General features: G+C 40.7%; 1 protein-coding gene across 9 annotated transcripts in view; it reads right to left on the bottom strand.

The window, feature by feature from the left end:
• OS9 (OS9 endoplasmic reticulum lectin) overlaps window positions 1–19,965 on the bottom strand; it is a 29,182-nt gene extending 9,217 nt beyond the window's left edge. For 8 of the 9 annotated variants that reach the window (XM_015152061.2, XM_015152064.2, XM_028829004.2 and 5 more), the window contains exons 1-5: window positions 19,774–19,965; window positions 19,171–19,347; window positions 17,917–17,980; window positions 17,719–17,795; window positions 17,390–17,488 (exon numbers count right to left, since the gene is read on the bottom strand). In XM_015152061.2, coding sequence (XP_015007547.1) covers window positions 17,390–17,488; window positions 17,719–17,795; window positions 17,917–17,980; window positions 19,171–19,347; window positions 19,774–19,935 — 579 coding nt within the window. In that variant the 5' untranslated portion in view covers window positions 19,936–19,965. The remainder of the gene's footprint in view (window positions 1–17,389; window positions 17,489–17,718; window positions 17,796–17,916; window positions 17,981–19,170; window positions 19,348–19,773) is intronic. The other variant, NM_001257725.1, reaches the window with a different exon arrangement.
• Between the last annotated feature and the right edge of the window lie 7,929 nt (window positions 19,966–27,894).

Here is a 27,894-nt window from a genome sequence, read left to right as displayed (position 1 = left end):
AACTATAAAATACCTCAAAAATGAATGAAACTGAAGACACGACATATCCAAACTTACAGGATGCAGCTGAAGTAGTGCTTAGAGGGAAATTCATAGCTATAAGCATCAATTTTTTAAAAACAAAATCTTGACTCCATAATCTACCCTTCTACCTTAAGAAACTAGAAAAAGAAGAACACACTAAACCAAGAGCCAGCAGAGGGAAAAAATAGAACAAAAATAAATGAAATAGAGAACAGGAATACCATCCTATGTGTCCAAAGACAGGGAACCACAGATACACCTTTGTAGGGAGTTTATATATGTTTTTAAGTTTCTGTAATAAAAGGTTTCAAAAAAGACAATCTTTAAATATCCATAACTTGCAACTGGCAATTATGCTTTTTTTTTGCTTACTTTCTTTTGTTTTTTTATAGATGCAGGGTCTTGCTGTATTGCCCAAGCTGGTCTCATACTCCTGGGCTCAAGTGATCTTCTCTCCTCAGTCTCCCAAAGTGCTGGGATTATTGGCATTAGCCACTGTGCCCAGCCCAATTATATATAAGAGATATTTACACATGCATATATGTACAATGTAATAATCATTTGTGATAACAAAAGAATTAGGGGGGGAACTATTTCAACCAGTAGAATAATGGTGACAAAATGATGGAACACACAATGGAACTTTATGCAGCTATAAAAACTAAAAAGGGCCAGGTGTGGTGGCTCATGCCTGTAATCTCAATACTTTGGGAAGCCAAGGCAGGTGGATCATGAGGTCAAGAGACTGAGACCATCCTGGCCAACATGGTGAAACCCTGTTTCTACTAAAAATACAAAAATTAGCTGGGTGTGGTGGTGTATACCTGTAGTCCCAGCTACTCGGGAGGCTGAGGCAGGAGAATCCCTTGAACCCAGGAGGCGTAGGTTGCAAGGAGCCGAGATCACACCACTCCACCCCAGCCTGGGCAACAGAGCAAGAATCCGTCTCAAAAAAGAAAAAATAAAAAAGATGTACTGCCATTGAAAGATCTCTAAGGTTTATTGTCAAGGGAAATAAAAGCAAGGTATAAGAACAGTGTGTTTAATTTACTATATATTATTTATAAATAAAAAGGAAAGGAAATAAGAATCTCCATTCATAATTGTTTGTAATCATACAAAAAAAGGCTGGAAGGATACATGCAAAAATAAGACCAGGGATAACCTGTGGAGCTGGAGAAGGGATGGTGGGGAGAGAATGGGAAATAAGCAGATGAGAGACAAGTAAGGGAAGGAAATATTTCTTTTTTTTTTTTTTTTTGAGACAGAGTCTTGCCTGTCGCCCAGGCTGGAGCATAGTGGCGTGATTTTGGCTCGGCTCACTGCAACCTCTGCCTCCCGGGTTCAAGCGATTCTCCTGCCTCAGCCTCCTGAGTAGCTAGGACTACAGACATGCCCCACCACACCCCGCTAATTTTTGTATTTTTAGTAGAGACGGGGTTTCACCATGTTGGCCAGGCTGGTCTTGAACTCTTGACCTCAGGTGGTCCACCTGCCTCGGCCTCCTAAAGTGCTGGGATTACAGGCATAAGCCACCGTGCCCAGCCGGGAAATATTTCATTACATACCTTTTAAATAGTATTTTCTGGATTTTGTATCATGGGAAAGTATTATCGATTTAATAATTATATAAGGAATTTAAAATAGCCATTAAAGGCCGGGCGCGGTGGCTCAAGCCTGTAATCCCAGCACTTTGGGAGGCCGAGACGGGCGGATCACTAGGTCAGGAGATCGAGACCATCCTGGCTAACACGGTGAAACCCCGTCTCTACTAAAAAATACAAAAAACTAGCTGGGCGAGGTGGCGGGCGCCTGTAGTCCCAGCTACTCAGGAGGCTGAGACAGGAGAATGGCCCGAACCCGGGAGGCGGAGCTTGCAGTGAGCTGAGATCCGGCCACTGCACTCCAGCCTGGGCGACAGAGCGAGACTCCATCTCAAAAAAAAAAAAAAAAAAAAAAAAAATAGCCATTAAAAACTTGTGAGAGATATATAGGTAGTTGGAGACAAATTTATGAGATATAAAAGAGGAAAAGCTGAAAATGAATGAGCTAGGCATTCATTTCAAGAAGTTGAACAAACAGCAAAATAAACCCAGAAAAGTAGAAGGGAGGAAAAGAAAGATTAGAGTAGAAATTAATAGAAAACAAATACAACAGAGAAGCTCAACAGAGCCAAAAGTTGGTTCTTTGAAAAGACTAATAAAACTGACTTACCTCTGATGCAACTGACCAATAACAAATGAGTGACGCAAAAATAACCCATAAGGAATGAAAAGAAGAACCTCATTACAGATGCCACAGAGATTAAAAAGATAGAAGAATATAATGAACTTTATGCCAATAAACCTTAAAAGTCAGATGAAATGAACAAACTCCTGAAAAGAAAACTTAAACTAACCAAAGTAGAAATAGAAAACTTTGAATATTCCTAAAACTACTTCAGAAAATGGATCAGTAGTTAAAAATCTACCCTCAGCCAGGTGTGGGTGGCTCACGCCTGTAATCCCAGCTCTTCAGGAGGTCAAGGCAAGCAGATTGAGGTCAGGAGTTCGAGACCAGCCTGGCCAACATGGTGAAACGCCGTCTCTACTAAAAATACAAAAATTAGCTGGGCATGGTGGCGCACACCTGTAATTCCAGCTACTTGGGAGGCTGACGCACAGGAATCTCTTGAACCTGGGAGACGGAGGTTTCAGTGAGCTAAGATCATGCCACTGCACTCCAGCCTGGGTGACAGAGTAAGACTCTGTCTCAAAAAAAATAATAATAATTAAAAAAAAAAAAAAGGATAGTCAAGGATAATATATATGACCACATTCGGTCCATTTCAGGAATGCAAAGTTGGTTCAACATTAGAAAACCTATAAATTATTTAATTTCAAAATTAAACATGGCCTTAAAACATATAAATAAAAAATTAACAAAATTGCCAAATCCACCATCACAGTGGGAATATTAACAGAGTTCTTTCTTTTTTTTTTTTTTTTTTTTTGAGGCGGAGTCTCGCTCTGTCGCCCAGGCTGGAGTGCAGTGGCGCGATCTCGGCTCACTGCAAGCTCCGCCTCCCGGGTTCCCGCCATTCTCCTGCCTCAGCCTCCCGAGTAGCTGGGACTACAGGCGCCGCCACCACGCCCGGCTAATTTTTTTTGTATTTTTAGTGGAGACGGGGTTTCATTGTGTTAGCCAGGATGGTCTCGATCTCCTGACCTCGTGATCCGCCCGTCTCGGCCTCCCAAAGTGCTGGGACTACAGGCTTGAGCCACCGCGCCCGGCCGAGTTCTTTCAATGATCACGAGTCAACTCAACATAAAGTTGTAGAAAATCTGAACAATACAATGAGCATCTTGAACTGCTTAAATGGAGAAAAGACATGCTTTCAAGCACAAACATACAATTTTTAAAAATTCATCAAAAAGAAAGTCTCAACAATCTCCAAAAGAATCATTGACACAATGGCATAAAATTAGAAACCAACAGCAATCATATAAAAACAACAAAGCAAAACACATTTGTTTAGAAATATATTAAGCTAATTCTAAATAAGTTCAGAAGCATGTAGAAACCATAATGAAAATGGAAACATCACATATTAAAATTTGAGGGATGCAACCAAAATAGTACTCAGAGTGAAATGTAGAGCTTTAAGTGTATAATTAAGAGAGAAGACAGATTGAAAATTAGTGAGGTAAGCATTTCGCTGAAGAAGCTGTAAAAATATTTGCAACTTATATCACAGACAAAAGGATAATATCTCTACTGTATACAGTTCTTATAAATTGACAAGAAAAAGACCAGTAAGCCATTAGGAAAATGAGCAAAGAATTTGGATAGCTGAAAGAAAAGAGTAAAGAAGGGAATAGAGACAACCCTTAAATGAGTAAAATTAGACATTTTTTTTCTTAAGAGAAATGCAAATTAAAACCACACTAAGAAATCATTCTTTCTCTGATGCCTAGCTGATGATGGCCAAAATCCAAAAGTTTAAAAATATACGGGGTTGGCATGGCTATAGGGAAATCAGCATTCCCATACATTGTTAGAGGGAAAGTAATTTACCTAAGCAGAGTAATTTGGCAGTACATAGCAAAATTACACAAACTTACTTCCAGGAACTTAATTTACATATATTCTATAAGTACAAGATTATTCACTGCAGCACTCGTGTGTTAATAAAAGATTTAAAACAAGCTAAATGTCCATCAACAGGGAACTATTTAGATAAACAATGATACAGCTATATAACAGAATAACAGAAACTATATACAGGAATAAGGATGACTTTTTTTTTTTTTTTTTTTGAGGCAGAGTATCACTCTGTTGCTCAGGCTGGAGTGCAATGGTATGAAAACAGCTCACTGCAACCTTGACCTCCTGGGCTGAAAAGATCCTCCCTTATCAGCCTCCTGAGCAGCTGGGACCACAGGCACACACTACCACACCTGACTAAATATTTTTTTGTAGAGATGGAATCTCACTACATTGGCCAGGCTGGTCTCAAACTACTGGCCTAAAGTGATCTTCCTGCCTCCACTTCCCAAAGTGCTAGGATTACAGGCATGACACACGACACCTGGCCCAAGTAAGGTTTTAGATATATATATTTATTTGGAAAGAGTGCGAAGATATATGCTTATATGTGCATTTAAAAAAATCTCAGAGTATATAAAGAAATTAACAATGGTTACCTTTCTTTAAGGATGGAAAGAGGCTAATGAGGGACAAGATGTGTTAATCCTTTTCTCTGTATATCTTTTAAGCATTTCTATAGTTGAGTTATGTGGATGTGATGCCTATTCAGAAAATTTAATATAGAATTTTTTATTTAAAAAATTTGAGATGATGTCTTGCTGTGTCACCAAGGCTGGAGCGCAGTGGCGTGTTCATAGCTCACTGTAGCCTTGACCTCCTGGGTTGAAGAGATCCTCCCAACTCAGCCTCCCAAGTAGCTGGGACCACAGCACATACCACCACACCTGGTTTTTTTTTTTTTTTTTTTTTTCCACAGAGACAGGGTCTCATTGTGTTACCTAGGCTGGTCTCAAATGCCTAGCCTCAAGTGATCCTTCCACCTTGGCCTCCCAAAATGCTAGGATTATAGGGCATGAGCTACCATGCCTGGCCAGAATTTTTTAATGTTAAACAAAATTCAAGTTGTTAAAAAAAAGAAATCAGACTAACACAAAGAAAGGAGAAGGAAGGAAATAACAAAGATAAAATAGTGAACGTGTGGCGGGGCACAGTGGCTCACGCCTATAATCCCAGCACTTTGGGAGGCCGAGGCAGGTGGATCACCTGAGGTCAGGAGCTCGAGACCAGCCTGATCAACATGGAGAAACCCCGTCTCTACTAAAAATACAAAAATTAGCCAGGCATGGTGGCACATAAAGCACTATGTGCTATCTCGTGATAGTGAGTGAGTTCTCAAGAGATCTGGTTGTAGCACGTCCCCCCTCTCTCTTTTGCTCCTGCTCCCGCCATGTGAGACTCTGGCTCCCCATTTGCCTTTCACGATGATTGAAGCTTCCTAAATCCTCCCCGGAAGTAGAGGCTGCTATGCTTCCTGTATGGCCAGCACAACTGTGAGACAAACCTCTTTTCTTTGTAAATTGCCCAGTCACAGGTATTTCTTTATAACAATGTAAGAATGGACTAATACTGTTGGTGAAATACTAAATGGACAACAGGATAAACAAAACCAAAAGGTGATTATTGGACTAATAAAGTAGACAAGCCTCTGGCAACATAGATCAAGAAAAAAGAGAAAAGGCAAAGTCAATATTAGGAAAGCAAAAGAGGATATATCTATAAAAAGAGTTTATTTAAAAACCTGTAATTTTATGCTAATACATTTGAAAATTTAGACAAATGAATAATGGCCTATGAAACTATACTTTATTAAAGCTTCATGATGGAGCAAACCTAAAAAGCCTTACAATCTTTAAATAAATTAAATTAAATCAGTAGCAACAACCATCCCCACAATATACCAGTTTTGTAGCATATTGCGGGGATGGGGAGGATTCACTTTATCTAACCTTTTTTTTTTTTTTTTTTTTGAGATAGAGTCATGCTCTGTCACCCAGGCTGGAGTCCAGTGGCGTAACAGCTCCTAACAGCCTCAACCTCTCCAACTCAAGCAATCCTCCTGCTTCAGGCTCCCAAGTAGCTGGGACTACAGGTGTACACCACCACACCACGCTAATTTAAAACTTTTTTTTGGAGAGACAGGAGTCTATTATGTTGCTCAGGCTGGGCTCCTAGGCTCAAGCAATCTTCCTGCCTTGGCCTCCCAAAGTGCTGGGATTACAGGCATGAACCACCACACCCGACCCTACCTAACCTTTGAAGAATAATCTCTATCTTAGCAAACTGCTCCACGGAGCAGAAAAAGAGGGAAGCTCCTCAAGACATTTTATGAAGTGAATGTAACTTTATACAAAAACAAAGTAAGTATAAGAACAGAAAATTATAGACCAATCCACTTATGAAAATAGTTATAAAAGTTAATTATACTATCAGGATATTGAATATAGCAATGTATAAAAAATACTTCATGACCATGGATTATCCCAGAAATGAAAGAATAAAAAAAACTATAAATTTAACATTTTTAATATTAAAAAAACCATATCACTATCTCAATAGACACAGAATAAGCATGTGTTAAAATTACACACCTGTACATGGTGAAAATATCCAGCAGTCTAGGTACAGAATGGAACTTCACATACCTGATAAAAGGTATCTGCAAAAAGCCGCAGGAAAACATCATGCTAACAGTGAAACTTCAGGAGCATCCCCTTTAAAGTCAGAAACAAGTCAAGGATGCCCATCATTGCCACTTCTGTTGCATTTGAGGTATAAGAAAAATGAAATGTATAAGACTTAGAAAGGAAGAAACCAAAACTGTCTCTCTTGCAAATGACATAATTATCTATACAGAAAATCCACAAGCATTTGTGAACTACTAAAAATGAAAGAGTTCAAAAAAAGTTGCTGAATATAAGATCAATATGTAAAACCAATAATGTGACCATGTGCCAGCAACAATCAGAAAACGGAATTTTTGGCCAGGCACGGTGGCTCATGCCTGTAATCCCAACACTTTAGTAGGCCAAGGGTGGATCACATGAGGCCAGGAGTTTGAGACTAGCCTGGCCAACATGGTGAAACCCCCTCTCTAAAAAAAACACAATAATTAGCCGGGCATGGTGGTGCACACCTGTAATCCCAGCTACTCGGGAGGCTGAAGCAGAGAATCACTTGAACCTGGGAGGCAGAGGTTGCAGTGAGCCAAGATCGCACCTCAGCCTTGATGATAGAACAAGACCCCATCTCAAATAATAATAACAATAAAGAAAATGAAATTTGTAAAAGATGCTATTTAAAATAGAATCAAAAAACTATAAGGTCCTGTATGTTTGAAATATTTGTATACACAAACAATACAAAAATAAAAACTATAAGGTATCTAAGACTAATCTCACATAAGATGTACAAGAATTTTTAGAGAAAATTAAAACTTTACTAAAGTATAGGACAACAAGCAAATGGAAACAAACATGTTCATAGTGTGTGAAGGCTTCATATTATAAAGTATCAATTCTCTCCAAATCAGTCTAAAATTAAATTCTAACCAAAATCCCCAAAAGGAGTTTTAATAGAACTTGACCAATGATAGGCCTGACAGTTTTGAAGAATAAAGGCAAGTATATCCTACCATATACCAATATTTATGAAAAAGCTATAGTAATTAAAACAATGTGGTAATGACATAAGAATAGATAGACTATTGGAACAAAAGAGAAGCCAAGAAGAAAATGCACATATATTTGAGAACTTGGTAAATAACTGAGGAGGCATTACAAATCAGAGAGGAATGTATGGTGTATTCAATAAATAGTGCTGGGGCAACTGTGGACAATAGGTGTATCTAGGTCCTAATCTTATAACATACATTAAGATAAATTTGTATTGAATTGTAGTCCAAAGTATGAGAAACTCTATTCACACTTTTCTACTTTTTTAGAAACCCCCCAAAAAAATGAATAGTAAATAGGAAAGGATTAAATAAAAAACATAAAATGTACAAGGTATAAAGAAAAAGACTGATAAGTTTGACTATATTGGAATTTAAATTTTTTTTTTTTTTTTTTTTTTTTTTTTTTTTTTTGAGACGGAGTCTCGCTCTGTCCCCCAGGCTGGAGTGCAGTGGCCGGATCTCAGCTCACTGCAAGCTCCACCTCCCGGGTTCACGCCATTCTCCTGCCTCAGCCTCCCGAGTAGCTGGGACTACAGGCGCCCGCCACCGCTCCCAGCTAATTTTTGTATTTTTTTTAGTAGAGACGGGGTTTCACGTGTTAGCCAGGATGGTCTCGATCTCCTGACCTCGTGATCCACCCACCTCGGCCTCCCAAAGTGCTGGGATTACAGGCTTGAGCCACCGCGCCCGGCCGGAATTTAAATTTTTTTAAATTAAAATTCATTTAAGACACTATAAACAAAAAAGACAAAGTATAGATAGAATGTAGGTGACAAAATAATTAAATCTGAAATTTATAAAGAATGCCTTCCTAACTTATTCTGTGAGACTGGCATTGCCATAGTATCAAAGCTAGACAATACTACTACAAAACACTACAAGAAAACAATAGACTAATATCTTTTTTTTTTTTTTTTTTTTTGAGATGGAGTCTTGCTCTGTCACTTAGGCTGGAGTGCAGTGTGCAATCCTGGCTCGCTGCAACCTCCATCACCCAGGTTCAAGCGATTCCCCTGCCTCAGTTTCCTAAGTAGCTGGGATTACAGGTGGGTGCCACCACATTCAGCTAATTTTTGTATTTTCAGTACAGACGGGGTTTCACCATGTTGGCCAGGCTGGTCTCAAACTCCTGACCTCAGATGATCCACCTGCCTTGGCCTTCCAAAGTGCTGGGATTACAGGTGTGAGCCACCACGCCTAGCGACTAATATCTTTTATACATACAGATGCAAAATTCCTCAACTAAATGGTAGCAAACCAAATTCAGCAGCATATTAAAGCATTATACATCATGATTTATGTTGGATTCACTCCAAGAATGCAAGGATGGTTCAACATAGGTAAATCAATGTCATACACTATATTAATAGACTGAAGGGGAAAAAACCCACATGACCATCTCAACTGATGCAGAAAATGCACTTGATAAATTAAATAACCTTTTCATGTAAAAAACAATCAACTAGGAACAGGAGGGAATGTCTTCAATTATTGATAAAGTCCATATAAGAAAAACCCACAACTAACATCATACTCAATGGTGAAACATTGAAAGCTTCTCCCCTAAGATTAGGAACAAGACAAGGATAGACACTTTTTTCATTTCTATTCAATATAGTACTGGAAGTTTTAGAGTGATTAGGAGTGAAAAATAAATGAAAGGCATCCAATGGTGTTTTTTGTAGAAAAAAAATCTTAAAATTCACATGGAATTTCCAGGGATCCCAAATACCCATAACAATCTTAAAAAAAAAAAAGAACAAAGTTAGAGGACTCACATTTCCTGACTTAAATCTTAATACAAAGCTACTATACTCAAAACAGTGTGATCCTGGCATAAAGACAGACATATTTACCAATGGAATAGAATAGAAAGGCCAGAAATAAACCCTCACATATATTGTCAATTGATTTTTGGTAAGGATATCAAGAATATTCCATGGGGAAAGGACAATCTTTTCAACAAATGGTGCCAGGAAAACTGGATATCCATATTCAAAACAATGAAGTTGTACTATATGCAAAAATTACACCATATACAAAAATTAACTCAAAATCAGCAGCTGGGCACAATGGCACACCCTTATAATCCCAGCTATTCAGAAGCTGAAGTAAGAAGCTTACCTGAGCCCAGGAGTTTAAGGCTAGTCTGGGCAACATAACGAGACCCCCATCTCTAAGAAAAAAATATTAACCTCAAATGAATCAAAGACTTAAATTTAAGAGCTAAAACTATAAAACTCTTGGAAATCAAAATTAAAAGCTTTTGTGTGCCAAAGGACACTGCTGAGGCTGGAGAATCGCTTGAACCTGGGAGGCGGAGGTCACAGTTAGCTGAGATTGCGCCATTGCACTCCAGCCCGGGCAACAAGAGTGAAACTCTGTCTCAAAAAACAAAGCAAAACAAAAGATAGTAAAAAGGCAACCACAGGATGGGAGAAAATATTTACAAAGCATAGATCTGATAAGGGATTAATATTCAGAATATATTACATAAAGAACTCTCACAACTCACCAAGAAAAACCAACTCAATTCAAAAATGGGCAGAGGATTTGAATAGACATTTCTCCAAAAAAGATATACAAATGGTCACCAAGCACATGAAAGATGTTCAACATCATTAGTTACTAGGGAAATGCAAATCAAAAACCACTATGAGATACTACTTCACACCCATTAAGATGGCTATTACTGAAAAAAAAAAAAAAGAAAAAGAAAACAAAAGAAAGGAAAATAAGTGATGGAGATAGCATGGAGAAACTGGAACCCTATGCACTGCTACTAGGAATGTAAAATGATGCAGCTGCTATGGAAAAACAGTTCAGCAGTTCCTAAAAAAATTAAACCTAGAATTACCATAAGGCACATTCTACTCCTAGGTACAGACCCAAAAGAACTGAAAACAGGACTCAAACAGATACTTGAACACCAATGTTCATCACAACATTATTCACAATAACCAAAAGAAGAAAACCCAAGTGTCCATCCATCAACAAATAGGTAAACAAAATGTATATACAGACAATGGAACATGATTAAGCCATAAAAAGGAATAAAATTCTGATATATGCTACAACATGGATGAACCTTGAAAACACCATGCTAAGTGAAATAAGCCAGACACAAAAGGACAAATCTTGTATGATTCCACTCATATAAAGTACCTCAAACAGGAAACTGATACAGACAGAAAGTAGAACAGAGTCTGGGAGAGGGAGAAATAGTTATTTTTGTTTGGGATGATGAAAAAAGTTTTGGAAATAGTAGTGATGGTGACAGAACATTGTGAGTGTTTCCACTGAATTGTACACTTAAAGACTGTTAGAATGAACTTTTAGGTTATATATTTTTTCAATCATTAAAAAAATTGAGGGCTGGGCATGGTGGCTCACGCCTGTCATCCCAGCACTTTGGGAGGCCAAGGCAGATGGATCACAAGGTCAGGAGTTTGAGACCAGCCTGGCCAAGATGGTGAAACCCCGTCTCCACTAAAAATACAAAAATTAGCTGGGCATGGTGGTGGGCGCCTGTAGTCCCAGCTAGTCTGGAGGCTGAGGCAGGAGAATCGCTTGAACCTGAGAGGCAGAGGTTGCAGTGAGCCAAGATCGCGCCATTTCACTCCAGCCTGGGCAACAAGAGTGAAACTCTGTCTCAGAAAAACAGAACAAAACAAACAAACAAAAAATTGAATTCACCAATAACATACACTCCTGTAACCCAGTGATTCTACTTTCTAGGTATTTCCCTGGAGAAATTCTTGTACACTCACAATAAGACCTACATTGCAGCACTGTGTATAAGGGCATTAGAGTTGAAACCCAACTGTTTATCAACAGAGGAATGGGTAAGTAAGCAATGAAACACAATATAGACATTAAAATCACTCAACCAGGCTGGGCATGGTAGCTCGCACCTGTAATCCCAGCACTTCGGGAGGCTGAGGCAGGTGGACCACTTGAGGTCAGGAGTTCAAGACCAGCCTGGCCAACATGGTGAAACCCCTTCCCTACTAAAAATATAAAAATTAGCTGGGCATGGTGGCGGGTGCCTATAGTCCCAGCTACTCAGGAGGCTGAGGCAGCAGAATCACTTGAACCCAGGAGGCAGAGGTTGCAGTGAGCCTAGATTGTGCTACTGTACTCCAGTCTGGGTGACAGAGCGAGACTTTGTCTCCAAAAAAAAAAAAAAAAAAAATCACTCAACCAGAGCTCCACGTCATGCCATGGAGTGGCAAACACACTGATCAGTGAAAAAAACAAGTTGATACTCCTGATGTACAATTTTAAAATACAAAACACTATCTATTGTCTGTAATACGTATATACCATTAATAAAAATACAAAACAAGCGTAGTGAGGGTTGTGGTTGTTTCTGGTGAGGAGGGAGAGTGATTAAATATGAAGGTGGGCTTTAGCTATTAGCATAAGTATTTTATTCCTTTTTTTAAACCAGAGATCTGAAGCAAATCAGGCAAAACATTAACATCTGTTTAATTTGGCAGTGAATTTATGGGTCTCTATGACATTTTTTTTTTGGTATAATTATATGTTTTATAACTTAAAACTGATATCTCTAGAATTTTACTTGATAAGAATTGAATTGGCCTACTACCCTAGACCTTCCTTTTGAGGCAAATTGCTCTCCCAGGGTTCTGCATCCCAGCCCTGTCCACATTTTTTTCTCATTCTTTCTACTACACCTTGATCTCCCTCTCCTCCTCTTCACTAACATGCCCCCAACAGCCTTCAAAATATTCTAGTCTGTTGCATCTTAAAACACACACCAATAAATAGAAATTTATTTAATTCCACATAGCTAACCAGTTGTTCCCTAGCCCCATAGAGACTGCACTTTCAACAAACAACATGCACGCTCTTCCTACTGAGGAGGCATCAGGCCAGCAACAGGTCACAGTGCCTGCCCTGGAGTAGGGGCTTTACTTGATCACCTAGGCAAGTGGCATAAGAACTGACAACTAGAAGCAACCAGATAGGAATGGCCTCAACTTTCTGCCACCAAAACCTCCAGACTCATTAGCAAATACACTTCCAGTTACGACCCTAGATCTTCCTTTTGAGGCAAATTGCTCTCCCAGGATTCTGCATCCCAGCCCTGCCCATATTCTTTTCTCATTCTCTCTACTGTATCTTCACCTCCCTCTCCTCCTCTCCACTAACATTCACCCAACAGCCTTCAACATGTTCTAATCTATTCTATCTTAAAACACACACCAAACACAGAATGACCCCCTCTCAATCCCCCAGCATCTCTCACTAATGCTTACCTTTTATCTCTCCTTCATAGCCAAAATTCTTCAAAGATTTCCATTCTTTTCCTTTGAGACAGAGTCTCACTCTGTCATCCAGGCTTGAGTACAATGGCGCGATCTCAGCTCACTGCGACCTCTGCCTCCTGGGTTCAAGCAATTCTCCTGCCTCAGCCTCCCAAGTAGCTGGGATTACAGGCACCCACCACCACACCTAGCTAATTTTGTATTTTTACTAGACATGGGGCTTCACCATATTGGCCAGGCTGTTCTCGAACTCCTGACCTCAAGTGATTTGCCTACCCTGGCCTCCCAAAGTGCTGGGATTACAGGCATGAGCCACCATGCCCTGCTGAGTTCCACTTTTTCACCACTTTTCTCAACACCTCATCTTCACCACTCTGCTCAAATTGCCCCAGCAAAGATCACCAATGATGTCTATCATTAAGTCCAACCAAAGGACTGGTCAGGAGTGCCTGGGAGTAGAGGATTTATACTTTCCATCTGGCTCTCTTCTCTACTGTCTGGATTTTTTATTTCCATGTACATGTTTTGCCTTTATTAAAATAATAATGACTATGATTGCCTACAAGCAGTTTTTAATCCTCCTCTTCCTTGAAGGTTCAGGCACAGCCAACACCATGGACCAATTTCCCCTTGAGATATGTCCTTCCTCATTTCCATGTCACCATAGCCTCCTCTCTGGCCCCTTCTTCTGGCAAAGCCCTCTTCTTCCCATGCTCTCAATATTGGCTTCCTTGAAGTTCTGTCCCATTTTTCTCATTAGATACTGTTTCCTTGGGGGATTTCATCCATACCTTGGCTTCAGTTATAGCTGAGACGAGGATGACTCCCCACCTCTGGGTTCAATTCAGATCTCTCTGCTGAACTCCAGACCCAGAGATCCACAGCCTCCTTGGAAATCTCTACCTGATCGCCTCACCATTTACCTTCATCACACCTACTCCTGTTCCCATTATACCTATCTCAGTAACACGAATCACCGTCTATCTAACTGCACAAGCCAGAAGCCTGGAAATCATTCTTGACTCCTTCTTACTCTATTGATTTTGCCCCCTAAATCTCTCTCCAAATATTCACATTTCTTCATTCCCCGGCCACTTTTATTTCATACCTGGATTACTGCAGCTGCCTAAGTGAGCTCTCAATCTTTGCTATACTCCAGCTAGAGTGGACCTTCAAATCCAAACCTGAATATGTCATCATTCTGCTTCAGATACCTCATTGCCTCCCCCAACCACTGTCTCTTGGATTGTCTAAACTCCTCATCATAGCTACAGAGCCCTTCGTGACCTGTCCCCTACCAACTGCCCAGACTCATCTCCTATACTCCTCTTCCCATGATTATCCCCATCAGTCCCTGTGAATATCTGTCAGTTCCTGGGATAGTCCATTGCCTCTTGTCTCCAGGCCTTTTGCACTTAGCGCACCTTCCATTTGGAATGCCCTCTTCTTCCCCACACCATCCTTTCCATCTGCTAGGCTAACTCCTCATCCTCCAATGTCAGTTCAAAGGTCACTTTTCCCAAGAGGCCTCCTTTTTACCCTGGACTCCGTCCTGACTGTGTGCTCCCCTGCAGGCTGCACTTCACTGCTCATGGCATTTATCCTGCTTGTTGTGGCTGTTTATTTAACATGTTTCCTGAAAGCAAGACTACGTCTCATCCACCTTTTTGTTCCTAGTTTCTATTAGTGCTTGGCACAGAGCATATGTTCACCAGAGATGAGGAAGCTATACAGTCTTGACCTCAGTTCTTGGCCAACTGAAGATACAAACACCCAAAGGAATAACTAGAATACAATGAAGTAAGTGCTATAACGGATTATATATGTGTTTGGATGCTTGTATTATTAAGTGCTGAAGGAACACAACTAACTAATTTTCTGTGTTAATCAAGAAAGGTGACATTAGAACGGGCTTGTCATTCATTTCATTCATTCACTGAATAATTTCTAGGTACCTATTTGAGCAAAGCACTGTTCCAGGAGCTGTGGATACAGCAGAAAACGAGACAGACATCATCCCTGCCTTCCCAGAGCTTATCTTAGTGAGGGAAGACAGAAATTAAACAAATACAGTAATTTCAAGTAATGATACATGCTTTGAAGAATGCAAAACACTGTGGATGCTTACTCGGACAGGAGCAATAGGTGCATGTGTGTGTATGTGTGTCTGTTTGCTTATGTTAGGTTCCCTGGGAATTGTCACTTGAATATAACCTGAATGAGGGGATGGGGCTGATCATTCAAACATCTGCAGGAGACTGCTCTAGGCAGAGGGAACAATGAGACCCACTGGTTTGAAGGACAGAAAAAGGCCAGTGTGGCAGAAATACAATGAGTACTTATATCTCTATCCCAGAACTTGTCCCTGAATTCCAGAATCACAGAGCCAACTGTCAACTGGACATCACCACTAGGATGTCTAAAGGCACCTCAACCTTCAATATCCAAAACCAACCTAATTTCCTCTCCCAAACCTGTTCCTTCACACTTCAGTAAATTACAATTCCATCATTCCAGTTGCTCAAGCCACAAATCTTGAAGTAATCCATGATTCTATCCCACATCCAAACCATCAACAAATCTCATTGGCTCTACCTTCAAAATATATCCAGAATCCAACTACTTCCCATCACCTCCACTGCTACCACCCTGGTCTGTGCTGAAACATTTGGATCTTAGCCTTTGTGCAAGGCAGAAACAATGAAGGTTTTTCAGGACTGAACGAAGAAGTGATGCAGACTTACAGGTGTGTTGGAACCAACTGGTAAGTTTTGGAGAATGTTGCAAGACAGTTAACATCATTTGACTTGGGCATCATGGGAGTATTTTTACCACAGATATTGGCAAACGTTACAAATCAGGGGTTCCCTCTCACACCCACAGAGATCTGGGTGTCCAACACTTACCAGCACACGACTGCAGGTACAAATCTGCATTATGGAAAGATAACTCTGACAGGTGTCATGTAATTCTTTACAGGTATGTATATTTATGAATACATGAGAATGACCTAAGGAACTTTTTGCATTCTATATTTGCCTGCCTCCACTCAGCTAAGGACCACTAGATCAGAGGCACTTGTAAAGAAGCTGTTCGCAAGGATGCAGGCAAGAGTGAAGGTACCGACCACACGAAAGCATAGGAGAGTTTTGAGAGATATCTAGAAGTAGGAAAAACGGGCTTTATTTACTCTGAGAGAGCTAGATTCCTTTCCTTCATCTCACTTCTTAGTTGATAATTATAGACTCATTTCTATGATTCTGTGTTCCCCTCTAATGCAGCCTGTGAGGGCAGGGGCTGCACATTTGCTCACCATTGTATCCCCAGAGCCCAGCCTAATGCCTGCATATACAGCAAGACCTCACTGAAGAGCCATTAAATAAATAAAAGGAGGGACAATGCAGAGGAGAAGAAAGAGTCAAGGATGGCACTCAGGTTTATTGCTGAGGCGACAAAAAGGAGAAATGTGGGAAAAAGATGAAGTGTGGTTGGGGGTATGGAGAAGAGGATCTGGGAAATGTTGACTTGAAGTGCCTCTGAATATCCAGGTAATGATGTCCAGGTGGCAGCTGGAAACACGTTTTATTTTATTTTATTTTGAGACAGAGTTGCGCTCTAGTCACCTAGGCTAGAGTGCAATGGCGTGATCTCACCTCACTGCAACCTCCGCCTCCCAGGTTTAAGTTATTCTCCTGTCTCAGCCTCCCAAGTAGCTGGGATTACAGGGTGCCCACAGCCATGGCCGGCTTAGTTTTATATTTTTAGTAGAGACAGGGTTTTGCCATGTTTGCCAGGCTGCTCCTGAACTCGTGACCTCAGGTGATCCACCTGCCTTGGCCTCCCAAAGTGCTGAGATTACAGGCGTGAGCCACTGCGCCCAGCCTGGAAATAATGTGTTTTTGCTATTTTTTTTTCTTTTCTGAGACAGAGTCTCACTCTGTCACCCAGGTTGGAGCACAGTGGCACAACCTCGGCTCACTGCAACATCCACCTCCCTGGTTCAAGCAATTCTCCTGTCTCAGCCTCCTGAGTAGCTGGGACTACAGGCACCCGCTACTACACCCAGCTAATTTTTGTATTTTTAGAAGAGATGGGGTTTCACCATATTGGTCAGGCTGGTCTTGAACTCCTGACCTCAGGCGATCTGCCCCCCTCGGCCTCCCAAAGTGCTGGTGGCATGAGCCACCATGCCCTGCTGGAAATATGTTTTAAATCTCGGAGGGAGCCCCCTGACTATAAGATGCAATTCCCTTCCCTTAGAATCTGAACTGTCCCTATGGGAGTGTCAACTTCCTCTCTCAAGACTCACCCGAACCTCGGCCTCTCGGGGCCTCCCATTGAGGTCGCACTTGGACCCATTGCCATAGGTCTGGCTGTGGTAGCGTTTCAGACGATGCTGCTTGGAGGCCTGGAGAAGACATGAGGCAGGAGTGGGGGAGATGAGAAAGACAGCAAAGAGGAAGGATGGCACTGCATCCTCACAGAGACAAAAGAATGGCCTGTGCCCCCCAGGAAGCTTTGTCCTAATGGCCACCAAGCCCCAAGAAACAGATCAGCTAATCTTGACCCTCCCCTTCTTGTCAGGGCTTTCAGCCGGTGGCCAGAACCCCTTCTCCCCGAATCCCACACTCTTGCCACCTTGGCTGTTTCATCATCCCAGTCGAAGGCCGATTGGTAGTAGCCAAGATAGAGGACTTCACCTTTGATCTCTGAATCTGCAAGAGAAGCCACAGAGAAGCACTGTTACCCCTAAGAGGAGTAGGAGGGAACTGGGGAGGCAGGTTACCTTCAATGATACGATGCTGAGGGCTTAAGGAAAACATAGGAGGGAGTTACCTTCCATGTGGTATTGCTGGATGTGGCGTCCATAACAGAATTCATATGTCCACCAGTCCTTTGTCTGACAATTAAAAATTAAACAATCAGGGGGATGGGGTGCAGACGTCTTTTATTGGAATCAGAGTCTCCTGGCTCCAAGACACATAGCCTCTCATCTACTTGCACACTCAATTCTCTTCCCTTCACTTCCACTCTCAATTCTCCAGACTTTCAGTAAGGAGGGAGGGCTGCTTTCCTTCTGTGACGTAGAGAGTTATCTCTAAAGTCTATTTTCCACTTGTGGTCTTTCCATTCCTCCCTCTTAAAAGATTTTTTAAATCCTCATTTCCCCTCCATAAAGATAAGAAATTATGGTATCCCTGAAGCAATCATATTAGGGAAACATAGAAGAACCCAAAATTAAATATTAATTGAACTTCTTAGACATTCCTTGCACTGTTCTGGCCACTGGGAATACAACTATGAACAAGATAAATTATTTGACCTCATGGAGTTTACATTCTAATGCTGGGATTCAGACCGAAAATAAACAAACTGATTCAGTTAATATGATTTCAGATCATGAAAAGTGCTACGACGAAAATAAAATTGGATACTGGAGTGGAGTGATAGGGCAGGGGGTGACTTTAGCAGGTAGGCTTAAGAAAGTACTCCTCCTACCCGACGCAGACCCTCAGTCTTGCGTTAGCCCTTTTCTGTGATCTTCTTTTTTGTTTTTTGTTTTTTGGTTTTTTTTTGAGACAGAGTTTCACTCTGTCGCCCAGGCTGGAGTGCAGTGGCCCGATCTCAGCTCACTGCAAGCTCCGCCTCCCGGGTTCACGCCATTCTCCTGCCTCAGCCTCCCGAGTAGCTGGGATTACAGGCGCCCGCCACCACGCCCAGCTAATTTTTTTTTTTTTTTTTTTTTTTTTTTTGTATTTTTAGTAGAGACGGGGTTTCACCGTGGTCTCGATCTCCTGACCTCGTGATCCGCCCGCCTTGGCTTCCCAAAGTGCTGGGATTATAGGTGTGAGCCACCGCGCCCGGCCTTTTCTGAGATCTTCTATCCTAACCTGCTCCTACATTCAGCAAAGTGTCATCAATGGTTACAGGATTCTTTGCTTCTTTCTTGTCCGTGTAATCTGTCTACTCCTCCAATGGTCTTCTTAACCACTACAGGTCCCCTAGATCCTGCCTCATTCACTGGACTACAGTTCTCGGATGAACTGCTAGTTCCCAAGCCCTCATTCTATCTAACCCAGTCCCTTTCACCTTCAGCAAGCAGGGAGCATCTCTCATTGGGCTCAACAACTCAGGGATCCCAGGCCCTTGGTAAGCAGGTGTTTCCTCCTCCCTTTCACGCTGGAAGTGAATAGCTCCAGCTGGCAGGCGACACTCATAGCGCTGTTTGTACTTAGAGGAGACAATCACCACGTCCGAAGATTGGCTCTGGGAAAGAAGGGAGGGTCGGGGGGCAAGGAAGCAAAGAAAGGCTGGGATCAGGGAAAACAACGAAATCCCTCTTCAGACCCTGGGGAAGAGCTCAGTCGAAGACAGAATAAGCCACGAGCTCTCCAGCTGTATTTAGTGGGTGAGGCGAGAGGGCGCTCCCATTTCTCCACGGGAACGGAGTTCCGGTGTTTCGATAGTAAACTGAGACCTGAACGTTGACAGCGGGAAGCCCCACCTCTCCCAATTCCTGGCCCCTAGAGAATGGGTCTCAGTCTGCGATCCCCAGGGATCACCGTAAAAGCAATACCTACTCTTCCCGATTTCCCGTAGGCTCCAGCCCCAGACTCGGGAGCTGCCCTTCTTCCTCTATCTCTTACTCGCTTCCTCTTCTGCCCGGACCCTCGCCCCTTATACGCCTCTCACCTGCCCTCCCATGACAGGCAACGGCAGGATCTCGATCCCATAACGCATCTCACTCAGCTCCTCCAGGTTCAGGCTCCCAACACCGCCAGTCAGACTTGCGGGTAACAGGAGTCCCAGAAGCAGCAGTCCCAACACACTGGACAGCACCGTTTCCGCCGCCATCTTTCGTTCCCCCGCTTATCCAGAGAATCTGTTTCCGCCCTAAGCCTGGCAGCGGCCTCAACACGCCCATCGGCGCCACATGATTTTATTGGCTATATGTTCTATCCCTCCCACGTACCCTATTCCTATTTGTAAACGTAGCTTCAAGGCCCCGGGGAGGTGGATCACGACGATTAGAAAAATCAATTGCGGTCTGTGATTGGTCAGAGACCAGCCAATCATCGACAAGATCAAACCCCTCTCGCCTACCCCAATTTCAGAGGCGTGGTCTATGCGCTTGGCCCTTTTATGTTTGCCCTCTGTCTTTGCCTAAATGTCATGCGCATCTCATTGCTTTTTCAGATGTTTGTACCTGCCCACCGCTGGGCGGAGTATTGAGGCAGATAGGTAACTTGCGCAGTGCCCGTGAAAGTTATTCAATGCTTGTTGCAAAACAAATAATTATTATACAGACGCTTACCTCTTTTCATATATACATATTGCTTTGGGGCAATAAGAAAATTTGTGTCAAAATCTTCCTATACGATCCTGCAGTTGACCTCCAAAAAAACTATCCTAGAGAAATAATGCGGGCAGTCAGACGCGGTGGCACGCACCTGTGGTATCAGCTACTCCGGAAGCTGAGGCAGGAGGATCTCCCGAGCCCAGGAGTTCAAGTGCAGCCTGCACAACACAGCGAAACCGGGTCTCGAATAAGTGAGTACATACATACATACATACATACATACAGGGGCTTCCAGTTAAAGGTGGAATTATGTATTACTCTCCAGGCCGTAAGAAAGGGAAAGGAGACAACAACAGCAACATTTTGGAAGCTGGAAATCGAACCGAAGAATGGTAACTGGTTTAGCAAACTTGAGAATATTGATTACGAAACAAAGGTAAACAAGAGCCTGATTATACCTTTGGAAAATCCTCTCTGGGGAATCTCACCAGCTCCAAAGAAAAATCCCAAAGATACCCTCATCAGAATTCTCTTAATGATGTAGATAATTATAATGAATTCCACATGTAAGACTTTGGCCTGGGTGCCCCAGCCCTCATTTCACTTTCCAATCAGCGTTTTAGTGTTCTTACTCTTCAAAATAAATAGCCAGAGATCATTAGACGTTTAAGGAAGGACTTTAATATACAAGTAAGAAACAAAAACAAACAAGAAGGAAAAAGCAAATGAGAGGAAACATAAATTGCAACGGAGTGGGGAAAAAAAAAAACCACCAAAAATAAAACATTTAAAAATTGGCTGGGCACGGTGGTTCATGCCTGTAATCCCAAAACTTTGGGAGGCCGAGGTGGGCGGATCACTTGAGGTCAGGAGTTCAAGACCAGCCTGGCTAATGTGGTGAAACCCTGTATTTACTAAAAATACGAAAATTAGCTGGGCATGGTGGCACACGCCTGTAGCTACTCAGGAGGCTGAGGCCGAAGAATTGATTGAACCTGGGAGGCAGAAGTTGCCTTGAGCTGAGATTGCTGCACTGCATTCCAGCCTAGGCCACAGAGCTAGACTCCATCTAAAACAACAAAACATTAAAAATAATCCATCATCAGACTTCTCAAAGAGATATTATAGTGCATTCATAAAATAACAACAGGAAACTACTTGAGAGTAACTACTATTTCGATAAGCAAAAAGAGCTCTTGGAAACTAAAGCCATGTTACAGAAATAAAAATTCTGTACAAAGACTGGAGGATAAAGTTGAAGAAGATCAAATTTGTTCTACTTTAGGAGAAAACATAAAAGTTAAAGGATCAGTCCAGAAGGTCTGGACGAAATAAGAGTTCTAAATTAGAGTTCCAGAAAGAGAACAGAGAATCAGAAGCGAAGAAATCATCAAAAAAATTATTTAAAAGGACTAACCCAAACTGAAGAACAGAGTCTCCAAATTGAACGGGCACCCTAGGTATCCAGAACAACAAATTAAACCCACACCAAGACACATCATTATAGAATCTCAGAGCACTGGACACAGAGAAACAATTCTAAAAGCTTCCAGAAAGAAAGAACAAGTTGCATACACAGACAAAAAATCAGAACATGTGACTTCATGTTGTTGCTTTGTTAATAAATTTTTTAAAAATCAGAACAGCATTAGGATTAAGAATCAGAACACCATTACTACCCAAAGCAATCTATAGATTAAATGCAATCCCTATCAAAATGCCAATGACATTCTTAACAGAAATAGAAAAAACAACCCTAAAAGACCTAGCATGGAACCACAAAAGACCTAGAATAGCCAAAGCTATCCCGAGAAAAAAGAACAAAACTGGAGGAATCACATTACCCGACTTCAAATTATACTACAGAGCTATAATAACCAAAACAGCATGGTACTGGCATAAAAACAGACACAGACCAATGGAATGGAATACAGAATCCAGAAACAAGTCCATATATCTGTAGTGAACTCATTTTTGACAAAGGTGCCAAGAACAGACACTGGAGGAGAGACAGTTCTTCAATAAATGGTACAGGGAAGACTAGATATCCATATGCAGAAGAATAAAACTTGACCCCTATCTCTTGCCATACATAAAAATCAAATCAAAATGGCTTAAAGACTTACATCTATGACCTGAAACTATTGAACTACTGTAAGAAAACATTGAGGAGCCTCTCTGGGACATTGGCCTGGGCAAAAATTTCTTGAGATACCCAACAAGCACAGGTAACCAAAACAAAAATGGACAAATAGAATCACATCAAGTTAAAAAGCTTCTGCACAGCAAAGAAAACAATCAACAAAGTGAAGAGACAACCCACAGAATGGGAGAAAATACTTGCAAGCTACTCATCTGACAAGGGAGTAGTAACCAGAATATATAAGGAGCACAAACAAAAGAAAAAAAAATCTAATAATCTGATTTTAAAATGGGCAAAAGATCTGAATAGACATTTCTCAAAAGAAGACATACAAATGGCAAACAGGTGTATGAAAAGGTACTCAACATGATTGATCATCAGAGAAATGAAAATCAAAACTACAATGAGATATCATCTCACTCCAGTTTAAATGGGTTTTACCCAAAAGATAGGCAATAACACATATTTGAGAGGACGTGGAGAAAAGGGAACCCTTGTACACTGTTGGTGTGAATGTAAATTAGTACAACCACTATGGAAAACAGTTTGGAGTTTCCTCAAAAAACTAAAAATAGAGCTACCATAAAATTCAGCATTCCCACTGATGGGTATATACCCAACAGAAAGGAAATCAATATATCGAAATGATATCTGTACTCCCATTTTTGTTGCAGCACCATTCACAATAGCTAAGATTTGGAGGCAACCTAAGTGTCCATCAACAGATGGATTTTAAAAATGTAGTGCATATACACATAGGAGTACTTACTATTCAGCCATGAAAAAGAATGAGATCCTGTCACTTGAAACAACATGGATGGATCTGGAGGTCATTATGTCAAGTGAAATAAGCCAGGCACAGAAAGACAAACTTCACATGTTCTCACTTATTTTTGAGAGCTAAAAATCAAAGCAGTTGAATTCACAGAGATAGAGAGTAGAAGGATGGTTACCAAATGCTGGGAAGGGTAGTGTGGGGTTGGGGAGAAGTAGGGATGGCTAATGGGTACAAAACATAGAAATAATGAAAAACACCTAGTATTTGATAGCATAACAGGGTAACTATAGTCAATAATAATTGTACATTTTAAAATAAAGAGTATAATTGGATCGTTTGTAACACAAAGGATAAATTCTTGAGGGGATGGATACTCCTTTTTTTTTTTTTTGAGACAGAGTCTCGCTCTATCACCCATGCTGGAGTGCAGTGGCATGATCTCAGCTCACTGCAAGCTCCGCCTCCTGGGTTCACGCCGTTCTCCTGCCTCAGCCTCCTGAGTAGCTGAGACTACAGGCGCCCACCACCACGCCCGGCTAATTTTTTGTATTTTTAGTAGAGACGGGGTTTCACCATGTTAGCCAGGATGGTCTCGATCTCCTGACCTCGTGATCCGTCTGTCTCGGCCTCCTAAAGTGCTGAGATTACAGGCATGAGCCACCGCACCCGACCAGATACTCCATTTTTCATGATGTGATTGTTACTTATTGTATGTCTGTATCAAAGTATCTCATGTACCCCATAAATATATACATATATACACCACTGTGTGCCCACACAAATTTAAAATACAATTTTTTAAATTTTAAAAAAAGGAATCAGAACAGCATTGGGCTTACAAACTCATCAACATTGGGAGGGCTGGGTGTGGTGCCTCACTCCTGTAATCCCAGCACTTTGGGAGGCCGAGATGGGAGGATCACTTGAGCCCAAGAGTTTGAGACCAGCCAGGACAACATAGGGAGACTCCATCTTTACAAAAAAATAAAAAATAAAAAAGTAGCAGGGCATGGTAGCGAGTGCCTGTGATCCCAGCTGCTTGGGAGGCTGAGGTAGGAGTATTACTTGAGCCCAGGAGGTCAAGGCTGCAGTCAGCCATGAACACGCCACGGTACACAACCAGCCTGGGTGACAGAGTAAGACCCTGTCTCTTAAAAAAGAAAAAATACATTGGGAGCTAGAAAATAATATAAAGTACCTTCAAATTTTTTAGGAAAATTACTTCCAACCTATAATTCTATACTCCACCAAACTAAAATGTTTGTTGATTCAACATTATTTTTATATAAATTTGTGGAATACAAGCGCAATTTTGTTACATGCATAGATTGTGTAGTGGTGAAGTCAGGGCTTTTAGGGTATCCATTACCCAGACAATGTGTATTGTACCCATTAAGTAATTTCTCATCATCCAGCCCCCTCAAACTCCATCATCCTTCTGAGTCTCCATTGTCTATTATTCCACACTCTATGTCCATGTGTACACATTGTTTAGCTCCCACTTATAAGTGAGAACATGCAACATTTGTCTTTCTGTGTCTGACTTGTTTCACTTAAGATAATGGTCTCCCATTCCATCCATGTTTATGCAAAAGACAGATTTCATTCTTTTTTATGGCTGAATAGTATTTCATTGTATATATATATATATATATATATATATATATATACCACATTTTCTTTAACCAGTCATCCATTGATATACACTTAGGTTGATTCCATATCTTTGCTATTGTGAATAGTGTTGCAGTAAACATACAAATACCAGTATCTTTTTGATATAATAATTTCTTTTCCTTGGGTAGATACCCAGTAATGGGATTGTGGGATCAAGTGGTAATTCTATTTTTTAGTTCTTTGAGAAACCTCCATTCTTTTCCATAGAGGTTGTACTAAATTTACATTCCCACCAGCAGTGTTTAAGTGTTCTTTTTTCTTCATATCCTCACCAACATGTTATTTTTTGACTTTTCCGTAATAGCCATTCTGACTGTTGTAAGATGGTATCTCATTGTGGTTTTAATTTGCATTTCTCTGATGATTAGTGATATTGAGCATTTTTTCATACATTTCTTGGTCATTTATATATCTTTTTGGGGAAAAAATGTCTATTCATAACCTTTGCTCACTTTTAATGGAGTTATTTCAGATTTTTGTCGAGTTTTAGTTCCTTTTATATTCTGATATTAGACCCTTGTTAGATGTATATTTTGCAAATAGTTTCTCTCATTCTGCAGGTTGTCTGTTCATTCTGTTGACTGTTCCTTTGCTAGGCAGAAGCTTTGTTGTTTAATTAAGTCCCATTTGCCTATTTTTGTTTTTTGTTGCCTGTGCTTTTGAGGTCTTAGTTATGAATTATTTTCCTAAGCCAATGTCCAGAAGAGTTTTCCCTAGGTTTTTGGCTAGTATTTTTAAAGTTTCAAGTCTTACATTTAAGTCTTTAGTCCATTGTGAGTTGATTTTTGCATATAGTAAAAGATAGGGGTCCAGTTGCATTCTTCTGCACATGGCAATCCAATTTTCCCAGCACTGTTTATACCATTTGTTGAAAAGGTTATTCTTTCCCATGTATGTATGCCTGTGTGTATTTATTTATTTTGTTTATGTCACCTACAATTTCTTTCGTGTTTTGTAGTTTTTCTTATAGAATTCTTTTACCTCCTTGGTTAATATATTCCTAGATATTTTATTTTTTGGTAGCTATTGTAAATGAGATCACCTTCTTGATTTCATTCGCAGCTAGAACATTGTTAGTGATTAGAAACACTCTTGATTTTTGTACATTTATTTTGTATCCTGAAACTTTACTGAATTAATTGATCAAATCTAAGAGTTTTTTTGGTGGAGTCTTCAGGATTTTGTAGATATAAGATCATATTGCTGGGCGTGGTGGCTCATGCCTGTAATACCAGCACTTTGGGAGGCCAAGGTGGGCAGATCACCTGAGGTCGGGAATTCAAGATCAGCCTGACCAACATGGAGAAACCCCATCTCTACTAAAAATACAAAACTAGCCAGGCATGGTGGCACATGCCTGCAATCCCAGCTACTTGGGAGGCTGAGGCAGGAGAATCGCTTGAACCCGGGAGGCAGAGGTTGTGGTGAGCCGAGATGGCGCCATTGCACACCAGTCTGGGCAACAAGAGCGAAACTCAATCTCAAAAAAAAAAAAAAAAAAATCATATTATCAGTGAATGGGGATTATTTGACTTCCTCTTTTCTAGTTTGGATGCCTTTTCTTTCTCTCTTGCCTGATTGCTCTGGCTAGAACTTCTACTATGTTGAATCAAACTATAATTTAATTGTGAATCCAGAATAAAAATGATTTCAGACATGCAAGTTCTCAAAGTATTGCTATTCCATGCGCTGCTTTTCAGAAAGATAGAGGATTTATTAGGCCAAGACAAATTAGTCAGTTGAAAAAAAAAGAAAGAGAGAGAGAGAAATGCATGAAGTCCGAGAAATGAGATCCAGCACAAAAGAGACCAAAGGAATCTCCAGGACAATGGTGAAGGGAGATGCCAAGTTGTATGGCAGGACTAGAGATCAATTCATCAAAATTAGAGCAGTTCAGAACGGTTTGAGAGTAATTTCTTTAAGAAATACAAAGACTACCTAATGCATTTGAACTTAGGGAGAAGAGATTTGCATGAGAAGAGTTTGCAGATATATTAGTGGCAAGTTGGTAGAAAGCTAAGGAGGATAAAAAACAATTATTAATTCTATAAAAATAAAAAGTTGTATTGGAAAAGCTAAACAGATTTCTGTTTTCTTCCATATAGTAAGTTAGGTATTCAACTGATACTCCCACAAAAAAACAACTAAAAAATGCTGGAAAAAATGGAAATACCTTCTTAAAAGCATGGTAGAGCCAAGAAGACAGTAAAGAATCAACAGGCCAAAATATAAAGGGGGTCAGAAACCTAAAGAAGTATTCAAAACAGCAGTCACATTTGCTTGGAGGGCATCTACCACATATGCAGACTTGAGCTTCGTTTTCTAGAGGAAGGGACGGAAGATTCACCAGGGTGAAGAGTCTGAGAGGAGATTCCCTCCATAGTGAACCTTCCTTTACCTCCCCATTCTCAGGGAACCACAGCAAAAGTTACCTTGGTGTCAGAGCAGAGGAATTTGTGACCACAAATGGTCCCTTAAAGAAATTTTCAGTGTAATTTCAGATTCAGGTAGTTTAAAAACAGACAAACAAAAAAATCTACTTAATTTGTACATTTAGTTTGAGGTGGTCTTGAAGAGGTGAGTATAATGTGCCCAGGGATGGGCAGAAACAAATCCAAATACACACTAGAAAAATGTCTTTTCATCCTACCACCAAAGAACTCCTAGAAGTCATTTTCCAAGGAAAATTAGTAGTTCATACACACACACACACACACACACACCCCACCCCCCACAAACACATGAGGAGACCTCATAAATAAGAACCAGAAGAAATAACAGCAAAAACTGAGCCTGAAAGACTTTAGATATTGTAATTATCTGATACAGATTTTAAAATAATTACACTTACTCTGTTTAAAGAAATAAAAGAGAAACAAGAATATATTGAAAAACAGAAAACTAAAGAAATAAGGA

Source organism: Macaca mulatta, chromosome 11, assembly GCF_049350105.2.
Source record: "Macaca mulatta isolate MMU2019108-1 chromosome 11, T2T-MMU8v2.0, whole genome shotgun sequence".
Taxonomy (NCBI): domain Eukaryota; kingdom Metazoa; phylum Chordata; class Mammalia; order Primates; family Cercopithecidae; genus Macaca; species Macaca mulatta.
The sequence above is the reverse complement of the archived record's forward strand: the minus strand, read 5'-3'. Positions and strand labels throughout refer to the sequence as shown.